This window comes from Ptiloglossa arizonensis, chromosome 4, assembly GCF_051014685.1.
Source record: "Ptiloglossa arizonensis isolate GNS036 chromosome 4, iyPtiAriz1_principal, whole genome shotgun sequence".
Lineage (NCBI taxonomy): Eukaryota > Metazoa > Arthropoda > Insecta > Hymenoptera > Colletidae > Ptiloglossa > Ptiloglossa arizonensis.
The window spans coordinates 23,205,340-23,219,941 of NC_135051.1; the positions used below are offsets into that span (position 1 = coordinate 23,205,340).

A 14,602-nucleotide genomic window follows, 5' to 3' on the forward strand; every position below is an offset into this window, starting at 1 on the left:
ACAGCAATACCAGTCTCGATTAACAGTCGTGTTCCAAAATGGGAGAAAATCGTTCAAAATTATTTATTCAGAATTCTTTCAATCTTCTCGGTTTAATATACTAATGTTTCACGGTTAGTGTTAACAATTGACCAAAATTCATCGTCGTGTCACCGCGATAAAAGATAACAGTGCACTTTTAACGAACGTTTATAATTGGAATCTACACCCTACGAAACGTTCGTCAAGGATTCATTGTTTGCGGAAGCTTATTGTTCCATGAATCATTAACTCGATTCGGGCGTGTAGTCATTGAAATACGCTCGTAACATCGGAAAGCAAACGAAACCGAGCCGAACCACGCGCTGTACTAACAAGTCCCTCAAACAAATCAAAAGATAAGTTTCACACGGTTGCTGTTAAGTTCGTGTATGAACCTCGTCACTGATCAAACACACCGTTAATTAACGAATGATCCATTACTCCGAAACCGGTGCATCTCGAGATAACAACGGTTAAAAATATTTGTGAAACGAAGACTCGTGATCGTTCGCGATATCCACGTTGTTCAATATTAATGTTGCAAAATTACCAGCAAAGCAAACTGCTTGCTCCTTGAACACTCCACGCAGTGATTTATTAAATCTCTGCAAATATATTCCATTGCAAAATATATATATAATACCACGTGGCCCTCGAAACGCGTTCAACGAGTTTTTGATTCACCAGAAGACGAAACAAATTGAACAATTTGTATTCGTTACGAATTCAACGTTTTAAAAATTGCTTATTGTCGAGGTCGAGAGATTCGGGACTTATTTCGAAGAAATTATTCAAAAATGATAAATACCAGACTTTCCGCGTACATTTATGTACGTCCTATCGAGATACGAGAGTTTCGTCAAGTATAAATAATTCATTTTGTCGGAGTCATACATCTTCGGCGCATGGTGCATACGAAACACCTGCGTCCAAGATTGATACCTTTGAGATCGGAATATCTTTATGGAAATGTGTACATCGAACGAAAAAAAAGAATCGATTTCTTTTTCTGGAAATTAGTCAGTGGTTCGATCATCGATCATTGGTAAACACCGCGCCCGGGCACGTGTCACGAAAGCGTCATTAAAAATGTTCCACGTTGCGTGCGCTCCTGATGAACTCAGAAGGAAGTGCATTCTCTCGGTGCATTCCGAGTGCATCGAAGAGCGAAAGACGTGCTTGGAACTTGAATGTAAATTTCAGTACGACGATTCGTCGACGTATTTCAATGCAATTGCATCCGACTGGGTATCGTCGGACTATTTTTAGTATCGTCGAGCCGGTGTCGGCCATTTTTGGTACCCTAATCTCGGGTATGGGTACCTCCGAGTTCGTGGAAACGTCCCTGGAGAATTCGTCGAGTGAAACACGAGGACGATGCAAAATATCATCCGAACGTTTCCTTACATAATTCGATTACAATTTCCATACAAATGTTTGCCTCAATGAGAACGTCGATTAACATAATCGTTTCCTTTCGTCTTTCGAATGTATCGTTAATGGAAACGTTCGAAGACACACGGAATAGGTAATCGAGAAACGTAATTAATAAGATTCGAGTCGGTTCTTCAACGACGAAGTTGTGCAAGATCTACGATTAATTTAAACAAATACTCAACCAGATCTTTTTTTCTATATTTTTCCTCGATCGACGAAAAATAATTGTAATAAAATGGATCGTTACGTGCGATCGATTCGTTCTCGTTCGAAAGAGAAGTTCTCAATCTCGTGTAACCAATCTAAGATCAGACGTTCATTGTGAATTACGTTCAATTATTTTAGATAGGTTCCAAACGAATTTGTACAGGTGTTCTCTATGAATAATATAATCATCGTTGTGGGTGTATCGGTCCTGGGTGCACTTTGGAAATATATTAATCGCGAGCAACGGTCGTTTCAATTACTTTCTCTGGCGACCTCTTTAGATATTCAATAGCGAATCTCCCAGTTGTGTAACCGTCTCGGTTACTCTTGAAATCGTCGAGTATCCTCGTCCAATTCGCTTGCAATTATCATTGCATAATCGATCGTGGGCATTCACGAATATAACCCTTAGGCGTCTACGCGATTTTTGTCTCTGTTCCAAGTAACGCGAAGAATTCGTTCGTTGAAAATTCTTTTTCGTAATAAATATTAACATTTGTTGTGAACGATTGTTCGTTTCGTTGGGACGATCGTTGGACAAACTTGGAAAAAATAGTACATCTTAGAATGGAAATACTTGTAACAGGAAAGAAATATTCCAAGAGTACTTGTAAAAGCAAGAAATATTCTAAGAATATTTGTAATAGCAAGAAATATTATAAGAATAATTGTAATAGCAGGAAATATTATGAGAATATTTGTAAAAGCAGGAAATATTCTAAGAATATTTGTAATAGCAAGAAATATTATAAGAATAATTGTAATAGCAGGAAATATTCTAAGAATATTTGTAATAGCAAGAAATATTATAAGAATAATTGTAATAGCAAGAAATATTCTAAGAATATTTGTAAAAGCAGGAAATATTATAAGAATAATTGTAAAAGCAAGAAATATTCTAAGAATATTTGTAATAGCAGGAAATTTCATAAGAATATTTGTAAAAGCAGGAAATATTATAAGAATATTTGTGAAAGCAGGAAATATTATAAGAATATTTGTAAAAGCAAGAAATATTATAAGAATATTTGTAAAAGCAAGAAATTTCATAAGAATATTTGTAAAAGCAGGAAATATTATAAGAATATTTGTGAAAGCAGGAAATATTATAAGAATATTTGTAAAAGCAAGAAATATTATAAGAATATTTGTAAAAGCAAGAAATTTCATAAGAATATTTGTAAAAGCAGGAAATATTATAAGAATATTTGTAAAAGCAAGAAATATTATAAGAATATATGTAATAGCAAGAAATATTATAAGAATACTTGTAGAAGTAAAAAATATTCAAAAAATACTTGTAAGAGTGAAAAATATTTTAATATCCTTGGCAGCTTGGTAAACAAGTGACTGAGAACATACTCGATCCTCAGCAAATATAGTTGGATACTATTCGTCAGGTTTGTGTCATGGTCGAGCACCACATGGATCCGTTTCGACCTAACCCAGTACTGAATTTATCAATTTCAGACAATTCGTGGTAATTTAGATACACGTGACAGGTTTGAAGAGGTCAAGAGAGGGAGAGAGGACTGGCTGGAATTAAATTGATTCAATTCGAGACAATGAGTTATTAACGAAATAATGAGGCTCGGTTACTTCCTCGAAATCCCCTTTTACGGATCTCCAGGTGTGAGCTGGTCGTCCAAGGGTTAACAATAACGGAATTACGTTCCCCGTGGAGATTGGGGTGTCTTCATCTCCGGATGTCTCGATCTTGAAATCGCGGACGACGTAGTACGCGCGTTCGGACAAGGTCGTAAGCTCGTCCCGAAGATCGTGACGCGAATCATGCTCCGTGAGAGTGTATTATTAACGATTCACCGCGAAGTCGGCGCTGACTACGAATGCCAGAGGACCCAGTTAATCGCTAATCCCGCGTGCGTCTTTTTAAAGTCGTTTAAGAGCACGCGCCTAACATTTCAATGGCATTCGGAAATCATCGAGCGCTATTGTTCTACGTACACCGAACCGACAATGGAATATATACGGTCGTTCAACGGAGTTAATCTTCGATTGTTGTTTCTCGAAACGCGAGTTACGCGAACGATCGCATCCCATTCAAAAAAAAAAAAAAAAAAGAAAAAGAAAGTATACCCAATGTGTGGTCTCTGCACGGGGAACGTATCAATGCTGTTTCAATCACTGGTACTGTGTTTCTAGAGGTTAGAGTAACACGTAGTACTACGTTTTTAGGTGTTAAAACGTAGTACTACGTTTTTCAGATGTTAAGATCGGAAGTAGTACTACGTTTCTAGGTGTTAAGACGTAGTACTACGTTTTTAGATGTTAAGATCGGAGGTAGTACTACGTTTTTGGGTGTTAAGACGTAGTACTACGTTTTTAGATGTTAATATTGGATGTAGTACTACGTTTCTAGGTGTTAAGATCAGACGTAGTACTATATTTCTAAGTGTTAAGATCAGACGTAGTACTATATTTCTAGGTGTTAAGACGTAGTACTACGTCTGTAGATGTTAAGACATAGTACTACATTTCTAGGTGTTAAGATATAGTACTACGTTTCTAGGTGTTAAGACGTAGTACTACGTTTTTAGATGTTAAGCTCAGACGTAGTACTACGTTTCCAGATGGCAGGATGAAACTACTACGTTTTCTGAAGCTAGGGAAAACGTAACACTATGGTTTTTAGAAACGATGGTGAACCTAACACTACGTTTCTCGATGACGAGGTGATATTACTACTACGTTTTCTAGATTACACAACAGAACGTAGCGCTACGGTTTTAGTAATGACGATAAAACGTAGTACTACGTTTTCTAGATGACAGAATACAAGACGTAGTATTACGTTTTTCAGACGACAGAAGTGAGAATGAAACATAGTACTGTGGTTGTAAAAATAACGAAACGTAGCAGTACGTTTCTCGAAATCAGCATGAAACGTACTACTACGTGATAAAAAGGACTCCGTATAAAATTCTTGATTAAAAACGTACCTCTCCAGCGAACGCCTGTCCGTCCACCGTGTGCTCGGACCCTCTGGAGTCGCTGCAACCCCAATGACAATGATACTGCTCGAGTTTGTAGACGTCGTCCATCAAAGGACCACCGCTCAGAACTGTAAATAAATTCATTATTTTATTTATCGATCGTTAACAATAAACAATAAATTTCTACGAGATTGTTCCTCCTCTTCTGTTCGAATCTATTCCTATCGAGAATTTTGTACAATTTGGGCTTTTCAAGGACAGAGACACCTTTCGTGACACTGTCTGCTCAATAATCGTACGATTATTATTATAAAAAAAGTGCCAGCCGTTTTTAGACCGCGTGACATCAATGCTCGCGGAGACCAAAGGGGGCTCTCTATATTTAGCAACCGCCTTCCCACATTTATTTCACAGGACGAACGCAGATCGTTCGAGCGTGTTGAATTACAGGATACGTTTGATTAGCCGAATTGCGCGAACGATATGAGGGGGGGATTCGCGTAAATGGATCAACGACGCTTCAAAGCGAACGTTCTCGGCGCGACTCGTGAATCAAGGACACCGACAAGGGGAATGTCAGTACCGATTCTCACCGATTCCATTGAAATTTGACAAGCTTCTAGAACCACGTGTACAACAATCGTAACCGAAATTATGATAAATTCAACTGTCGAAAAGACTTGGAAAGAAAATAATGAAAATCGAAAATTTAACGGAAAACGATCATTTCTTGTATTCTATACTATTAGCTATACTTGGAATAAAATATATCTACAATTTGCAAAAAACCTACTCAATATTATTAATAACTATTAATAATATTTTCGGTCTACGTATCTCTCATGTGCTTCAAGTAACAATTCCTCTTAAATTATATGTATTCTACAGATTAATGTTTCAAATAATTTCTCAATTAATATTGTTCCACTTTTCAACGATTCGAATAAACTCTTTCAATGTATGAATTTTCTGATCCGAGTGTAAGGTTATTTCTAGAGTAATTTCTTACTTATCTATATTTCGTTCGAGCTATTTTTTTTTTTTTTTTTTTCATTTACAAAAATCACCACGCGAATATTTTACATAAGAAATAATTTTCTCTGCCGGTAAGAAAGAGCCCATTTTGAATGGGTTAACCGATACCGAGATTCCCCCCCGGGAGAACGAGTCGCGATCCCGAGGATCGATCGAAACTCGTCGTAGAACGGAGTCAATGAATATTCCCGCTGGAGGAGATCCGTCGAAATTAGCGCTCCGTTGCGTGGTTAGGGTCGTTAGAGAGCAACCGGTAATACCGGTTTAATAGCGTCGTGTAATCGTCGAGATTGAGCTCGAAATTAGGCGCGTCGCGTCGCGAGTTCCCTTCGTGTCGTGAAGCGCACCTGTTCCGTTCCCAATGTTCCCCTACGTTACTGTGTCAACGACCAGGCTAAATATTGACGCTCGTCAAAGGCAAACAACTCTCCGCGAGGCGACTGCGAGGAGTGGGGCGAGTAGCACCGGTGGGTGGGGGAAGCCGCGGCAGGTGGTGGGGACAGCGTAGAGAGGCCAGAGGCGTTCGTCAGTCATCTCGAACGATTTGTCATCGTTAACGAAAAAATGGGCCACGCTGGCGGTACGTATCGCGGTGGTCGGTGGTCGTGGTTCCATCTTGCATCGATTCCCTGAAATTCTGCTCTATTTCTGTCGTGTAAATGTTCCCCGTTCCTGCCACATATGAGCACGCATAATGCGTCACGACACGGTCGTCCTCGTTTCGAGAGCGCGCCACGCAGAGGGCTCTCCCCGCGTTGGTAATAGCCTCCTTTTAACTGCGGAACTACCGATAGATTCGATACAGGTATACATTAAGATATTCGTACGTATCTCGAGGAAAATGGACGATTGAGGGAAAAATAACTACTTGTGATTGTGATTGAAATGGTCGTAATGTTTTTTGTGAATGTATTGTGGAATTTGAGGTAAAGTTTCTTCGCGAAAGCGGTTGAAAATGTAACGTTAAAGCGGCACGAGACCGTTGTTCGGAGCGTTCGAGGAAAAACATACGGGAGAGCGCGCCACGGAACCCGTTCGACGACGCTTCGTTTCGCTTCGCCCCCGTCGTCGTCCCGGCCCGATTTACCGGTTTTTATTGGACTTTCCGACGGTCGGTCCGCCTCGCGTGGAAATGTTGGAGCGGTGGGGGTAGAGAAAGGGAGTGGGGGGAAGGGAGACGATTCGAGTATCGAGAACACGAGGAAATACGTGGAACGAACGCGAGGATTGGTGATCGCAATCGTGTAAAAACGTATTAGTACGTGTTAGACGTTTCCACGGAATCTTAAAATTGTCGCGAAGTGTTTCACGAATCGTGATTTAGAAATCGTGGCACGTGGATACGTGTCACCAGGTGATCTTCTGATCACGAGTAAACCACGTATCACTACGTGTGTTATATCGCGATACGTAACAGAACACGTTGTGTGACCTCGAGAGGACGTATTACTACGTGATTTTGGAATCGCGTCAAAACGTATTACTACGTGATCTTGAAATCATGTCTAAACGTATTACTACGTGATCTTGCAACCGCGACAAAACGTATTACTACGTGATCTTGAAATTATGTCTAAACGTATTACTACGTGATCGTGCAACCGCGTCTAAACGTATTACTACGGGCAGAATTTCATTCGATCGGACGGTTAACGATAAAATAATTATAATTTGCATCGAACGAGTAACGGATCGAATATAATATCGTTCATCGTTTATTCATTATTCGAAAATTTCTGTATCAGTTACCAGCGATCTGTCAACTCGAGCAACGACCAATCTTCCCGACGTCACGGTATTGCATAATTTGAGTTAACAATTTCTCGTTACCGCAGCGATAATATCCGCGACGCATCACCGATTCAGAGTGATAAGATAACGATATACGAGCATCTAAATCAACATATGCACAGAGTGTTTGCTTGTTCTTTCCCGTTGCGCGATGCTGTTCAGATAATCGTCGATGGTACGTGCTTTTTTTTCGAATCTACGTTCGAATCGGTCGCGTCCGTGTAAACTCCGCGCGGAGAACCACTGCCACCACGAGATCACTTTCCTTTCGGTACGACACGCCAGAGGCGATGCGACGGAGATGGGTATCCGGGTGACCTTGAACGGCCAATATATACCGCCTCGAGCGACGAAATTAACGATTCTGCTTAAACGACCTATCGATCGACCGAAACGATACTTGGCGGTGAAAATTGAAAGACCGATCGGTTTGTTAACGAAACTGGGCCCTTTGAGTCGCGGTTCCCGCGGTACAGTTGCTCTCTTAATCCTCCAGATAGCGCTGATAATCGTCGCGGCGCTGAGATTAAAAGTTTTACAGTCGCGGGATTTACGTTTCCAGCGACGGAACGCGAACCTCGCTTTTCCTCGCGAGTTCCTGTTAAAGAGAACCCGCCTCTTAACGGTGTCGGAAACGGACGATTAGAGCCGCGTTTCGTGCCCTGCTCGCGCAACCAATTAGCTTCAGCTCGCGGTTAATACTAAAATCCACTTCGAACCGGTTCAGATTAAGTCCGTCGCTTTTCACGAGCAAACATTCGGGGCGCAATGTTTGTGCTGACGCGCGAAAGACGAAACAACATCGCACACTTCTTCGGTCAACAATTGACTTAACCGAGAAAAGATCTTTGCGAAATAGGGAATATACAAACGGTGTCGCGATAAGGAACACGCCGAATTTATGCAGAATTGTTAAAATTGATTTGTGTTATCGATACGAAAGTAGGGAACTCTAACTTTTAAGTTATTTGGTTAATAAAAGTTACTTCGATTTTTTTTAAACCTCTACTTTTTAAGTCATTGCCTTTTTAAATTCTTTACTTTGTAAGTACTCCAATGTGTAAGCTCTCTGTTTTGTATGCACTTCACTCTATAAGCTCTCTGCTCTGCAGGCACTTCACTTTGTAAGCTCTCTGCTTTGCAGGCACTTCACTTTGTAAGCTCTCTGCTTTGTAAGCACTTCACTCTATAAGCTTTCTGCTTTGTAAGCACTTCACTTTGTAAGCTCTCTACTTTGTGTGCATTTCACTTTGTAAGCTCTCTGCTTTGTAAGCACTTCACTCTGTAAGCTCTCTGCTTTGTAAGCACTTTACTTTGTAAGCACTTTACTCTATAAGCTCTCTGCTTTTTAAGCACTTCACTCTATAAGCTCTCTACTTTTTAAGCACTTCACTTTTTAAACTCTCTGCTTTATAAACACTTCACTTTGTAAGCACTCTGCTTTGTAAACACTCTACTTTGTAAGCTCTCTACTTTCTAAATCCTCTACCTTTTAAGTCCTCTACTTTTTAAGTCCTCTATTTGTCAATTCCTCTACTTTGTAAGTATTCTACATTAATACAAGTGACTTTGTGTTTTCTCCAAGTCTCCTAGTTCTTCTCATCGCTGCCCCTACATTTTTGAGCATTGCAACACAGAGAAGAAATGTAGAGAAAGGAGATCTTGTTCCATGTTGGTAAACGCGACGCGTCCCAACGATTCGACGCCGAATAGAGGATCGATGATCTCGAGCGAGTTGGCGACTCTCCATCGAAAGGCCTCTTCCCACGAAATCTCGAGCAGTCGGGAGCCAATACGACCGGGCGAACGTATTTGCATTCGCGGCCGATCTGCAATTCAATGCTGCCGATCGCAATCGTTCTTCCCGGGTATGCGCGTCGGACTTTCAGGTAACGAAGGAGTTCTTAGTTTCGCATTTAAATGCACGAACCAGCCGCCACACGACACGCCGCGCGTTTCTTAACCCCGAAAGCTCCGCCACCCTCGCCCTCGCGGAGCTGAGTAAAATTCGCGGGTTCTTTGTTTTTACATCATTGGAACGCAATCGCGATGAAAATTTACAAATGAAAATATTAAACTTGAGAACTACCGATGATGAATGTGTACCAATTCCACCTGATCAAATATCTTTTGAAATTAGAAAGAAGAGGGATCGAATATTCGAATAATTGTCATCGCGCGTATAAATCTCTGTCAAAATAATCAATTCGTCGAAATAATCTTCGTTTCGATAATCGTCAGCAAAAATTGCGGCTAAAGTCGGTACTTTACTAACGGTAGTAATAATAACGATGATAAGATATAAAAATAAATATAAACGAACGTAAAAGCAAGGCTCGCTTCCCGTGCTTTGAATTTTAAAGCGGTTCAAAATACTGTTAAGTGTATTTAATTTTATCTTCCTGTAAGCCAGAACTCGGCTTTTGATCCATTAATCGCGGTACGAGGATTGTAGTTATTACGAATGATTATTTAATCGACGCGAGTCTGTACTTCGTAATGCAGCTTCGATCGATGTGACAGGGCGGCGGTCGAGGTAGAATTAATTGGCCGCTCAAAGCCGCCGGACATCTACCCCCACCGCTCGAGTGCACGGTGCTGCGCGCGCAGCGTGCCTCGCGACCGAATCGATGCCTCCCCGATTGGGAAATTGAAACGAACTCGGACTTACACGTGCCCTCGCCGTCGACATCTATGCGCCAGCAATAACCCGGATTAACGAGCTTCCGGGAAGCGGTGGCCGGATACTTCCATCGAAGGGGTTTGCTACTTAGAGCCTCGTGGTCGGATTCTGCACGCTCGGTTTCGATGTTTACCGGACTCTGCCTGGAACCCGCCGCCATTGGGAACTTTGTCACCCATGTGCTGGGTCCTGTAACAAACAAAAAGGAACATAAGTATTATTCAATAATCAAAAATGTAACGAGACAAAAACATAAGTATTTTATCGAATAAAAAATGTGACGAAAAAGAAGGTAAGTATTATTATGGAATAAAAAATGTGATGAAAAAGAAGGTAAGTATTATTATGGAATAAAAAATGTAAAACAGAAGAATGTAAGTATTATTATGGAATAAAAAATGTAAAAAAAAGAAGGTAAGTATTATTATGGAATAAAAAATGTAAAACAGAAGAAGGTAAGTATTATTATGGAATAAAAAATGTAAAACAAAGAAAGGTAAGTATTATAGGATAAAAAATGTAACGAAAAAAAAGGTAAGTGTTATTATAGAATAAAAAATGTAACAAAAAAAAAATGTAAGTATCATTATAGAACGAAAAATCTGACGAAGGAAATATAAGTATTATATTATTATAGAATTAAAAGTGGTATTATGTCGTGATCTACCATCTACAAGGTAAAGTATAATTAAAGTGCTTTTAAACCGTCTACTTGTTTGGTTAATCGTGCACGTGACAGATGCTTCAAGATTTTGATGAATTTGAGCGACACGTTGGAAGCCTGACTTGTCAACGGGCCATAAGTGGGATTTATTGTATCTTGTAAATGTTTACGTTGACTTTGCAGTTTGCTCGTATCAAGTTGATTTAGCATTGATGTTTGTAAATATGTATTTTAAGTATTTTGTTGATTGGAGTTTAATTCACCCGACATGTTATCTGTTCAATGTGTATTTGAATCAGGTTCGTAACACGTTCGAGACAAATTCAAGATACGTTCATTATACGTTCATAATGCGTTTACGACAGGCTCGAAATGCATTTACGACTCGTCTCGAGTAAATTCGAGTGCCATCGTTCGAAATTCCGGAGAAACGTACAAAAATTGAAAAAATAAAATTCGAGTTAATTACGTCGCCTCGATGTGTCGCGTTATGGATTACTTTAAGGGTATAAATTTTATTGATTTTTAATTCCAACGCGATAACTCGCGCGACAAGGTTTCTACGATATTAAAACGATACCGAGTGCAACGAAGTATGGTAATGTTATAGTTATCTAACGCATAAATATTTTATATCGTGCAAGTCACCGTATTTCGAAATGTGTAACGTTACGTTCAATGCGCCGTACAATCACGATAACATCGAAACCCGATTTGTAATCGTGACTTTGATTCGTAAACGAAATATCGATCGAGTAAGTGCATCGTCGTTTAAAAAATAATGAAAATTATTTAGCTTGACTTTCCTTCAGCGTGTAACAATTAGAAGTATCCGATCCACCACGCGTCAAGCATCCTAAAGATAGCATCGTTGACAATAAATTACTTAATCGCGTTTATGGAAACATGATTTTACGATTTACCGAGAGATAACGATCGTAAACGGTGACAGTGTACTCGAATGGCATTTTCTCGACACTTTGGTCACCTGATTCTCAGAGATCAGCGCAATTTTCATCCAAATAACAACGCACAAACGATGCACAGTAAAATTTTTCGTCGTATAAAAAATTCGAATTCGAATCGTGGAATAAAATAATACAAAATAATACAAAATTTAACTGTACCATCGAACAAAGCGTACCTCAATTTTATATAGGTTATGTCTGCTAATTGCACGTAGTTAAGACGATCATAATTCTATTTATCGTCGCGAATGTTATTTTACAATTTCGAACCGCAAAAAAAGAAACAGAACAACGTCCAAGAAATATATATCGAATAAATGTTATCTTTTCGGTTCGAATTAACCAAAACCATAACTTTGGACAAAGTGGTATACCGCTCCCGCCATTTTTAACGACAGATCCCGCGCTCTGTGATCAGAATTAATTCACAGAAACAATTAATAGTCGTTAATTAGAAATATTAACAGCACGCCAATGATAACGCCGCGAAGTGCAAGCGCAGATTATGCAACAGATAGCGCGCCAAAACAGCAACTATTCGTACCGACAATCGGGATAAATTATCGCCTACTTTAAGAAACTCATTATCATGGGCGTACGTCACGTGCCGCAACATAAACCTTTCCCCGTCGTGACACGCGATTCTGATATTGTTTCCGATAAAGTCGCAATTTAAACGTCCCGTGTCCTTCGATTACGTTCCCTCCGCAAGCTCGAAGGCACGAATCGCTGTTTTTCTTATTCTTCTTCTTTTTTCTTCTTTTTTTCTTACCACGTGGAAAGAGAAAGTTAAAATTACAGGACGTTACAAAATACTATTTTTCCGAAAAATTTATGCTTGGATGGAAAAATCGTGGATGGAAAATTTATGCTTGGATGAAAAAATCGTGGATAGAAAATTTATGCTTGGATGAAAAAATCGTGGATAGAAAATTTATGCTTGGATGAAAAAATCGTGGATAGAAAACTTAAGCTTGGATGGAAAAATCATGGATGGAAAATTTATGCTCGGTTCGTCAACCACACTACTCGTCGTTCGTGCGAATCTATTCTGGGACGTATAATGTAATTGTCGCTTGAATAATTACGGAAGTAACGTTAGAGAAACTTTCGTACGTCTGGGAGGAAATCCACCATCTTTTTTTAATGTGTAGAAGGAAAAAGAAATTTTTTCTCCTCTTCGGAGAATATTAATAATAATGATGATGATAATTTCGTTGCTGAGTTTGATAAGAAATACTCTCAGAGTGAAGAGGTGTTCAATTCCCTTTTATAATAATAATAATAATAATAATAATAATAATAATAATAATAACAATAATAATAATAATAATAATAATAACAATAATAATAATAATAATAATAATAGTAGTAATAATAATAGTCATCCTGTTGTTGAATTTGATGACAAATACTCTCAGAATAAATTTAAAGCACAAAATAAACACGTCTATCGTACGATGACTCATTTTTGTATAATTTTTTTACATTATTAAAAATCGTTCAATAGAAGCTGGTTAATTCCTGTTGCAATTATTCTCGATAACATCCTTTCGTCGGCTATATTTATACCTATTAGATTCTTCCTCCAGATTAGCGCAACAATGCGGAGAAAAAAAAGATCGAAAGAATCTAAACAATAAAAAGTCTTCTAGTGAATTATTTTGCAAGTAATTAAAATTTGTCTCGTACGTAACTCACGTGCGAGTTAAAATTGCAAATTAGTAAAAACTCGCGATCGGTGAAATTTCGTTCGTCGAAAATTCATACGCGACTTTTATCGAGGTAGTCGTATATTCATTCGTTCACCGTTGAGAAACATTTGTAATTTAAATTTCGTTGGTTGTTTAAACGATGGACGTGCTCGAGATGAGTTGAACTTCCCGGATGCGAGCGGCGAATAGAAACAAACCGAACGTGGCGTACTTCTTAGATAGAAACATTGTGTCTATTGGATCTCACGGACTTACCTAAGAGTGTTTATTCTGTGAAAATATCACCCGGGCTATCTGTATGCGTTACAGAAGAAAATACAACTGTTCCGTGCAGACGTTCCTTTTATCGCGCGAACCGCGTGGTTCACAGCTGCGAAACAGCACGTGATGGTGACATAATCGCGCGACGCAACTACGATTATGCGCGCGGCTCACGATCGTTGCGCGCCATTAATTTGCGAAGTGTCTCCTGGGTCTATTCGATCGACCCTGGGTGCATTTCTCGTGCACCGGAATCGTAGCATCTCTAACCTTCCATCGAACATGGTTGGTTCGTCATCGTACGAATCAACGACGACACGGTTCCCCGCGGAAGAAATTTCACCGAACACTGGACCAATCGCGATGCACCTCGATAAAGGAAACGCGTAGTGAGGGAGTGGAGGGGATAATTTGGTTCCCGGATGCGACGTTAACTGCGCTCTATCTGTGTAAACGAAAATCTAGGAAAACAAACTATTGGGTCGTTCGGAAAGTCATTTTGTTTTCCAAAATATATAATTAGGAGTTGTTAAATATAATTTGGTTGAATAAAATTAAATATAATTAGGTTATCCAAAATGTTTAATAATATGTTTATACGCTCTAAAAGAATTGTTTCATTTGCACCAAAAGAAAAAAAAAACGAAATGACTTTTTCAAATATTTGATTGGTTGCACGATATTTATTAATTGCGAACACGATGTTTTTTATGTGTTTCGATGAATAAAATTTTGTTACGTTATAGTTATTTTTTGGAGTGGTGCGATTACCGTAACTGTGAAATTGTGATATTAGTCGTAGCTTTTTGAATGTTTTTAAGTGATCGTGATCGTTACGATTGAAGAAAAAAATTATTATTTCTTCG

General features: G+C 39.1%; 2 protein-coding genes across 2 annotated transcripts in view; one reads left to right on the forward strand and one right to left on the reverse strand.

Moving 5' to 3' along the window:
* Positions 1 to 14,602, reverse strand: part of Cah1 (carbonic anhydrase 1) — a 35,912-nt gene that overhangs the window by 9,756 nt on the left and 11,554 nt on the right. Inside the window, exons 2-3 of the mRNA XM_076308863.1 lie at positions 10,117 to 10,317; positions 4,626 to 4,747 (exon numbers count right to left, since the gene is read on the reverse strand). Coding sequence (XP_076164978.1) covers positions 4,626 to 4,747; positions 10,117 to 10,317 — 323 coding nt within the window. The remainder of the gene's footprint in view (positions 1 to 4,625; positions 4,748 to 10,116; positions 10,318 to 14,602) is intronic.
* LOC143145467 (uncharacterized) lies at positions 6,220 to 10,317 on the forward strand. The gene is made up of 3 exons (XM_076308864.1): positions 6,220 to 6,459; positions 9,031 to 9,334; positions 9,969 to 10,317. The coding sequence occupies exons 1-3, from the start codon at positions 6,349 to 6,351 to the stop codon at positions 9,983 to 9,985; spliced, it is 432 nt and encodes a 143-aa protein (XP_076164979.1). The 5' UTR covers positions 6,220 to 6,348; the 3' UTR covers positions 9,986 to 10,317.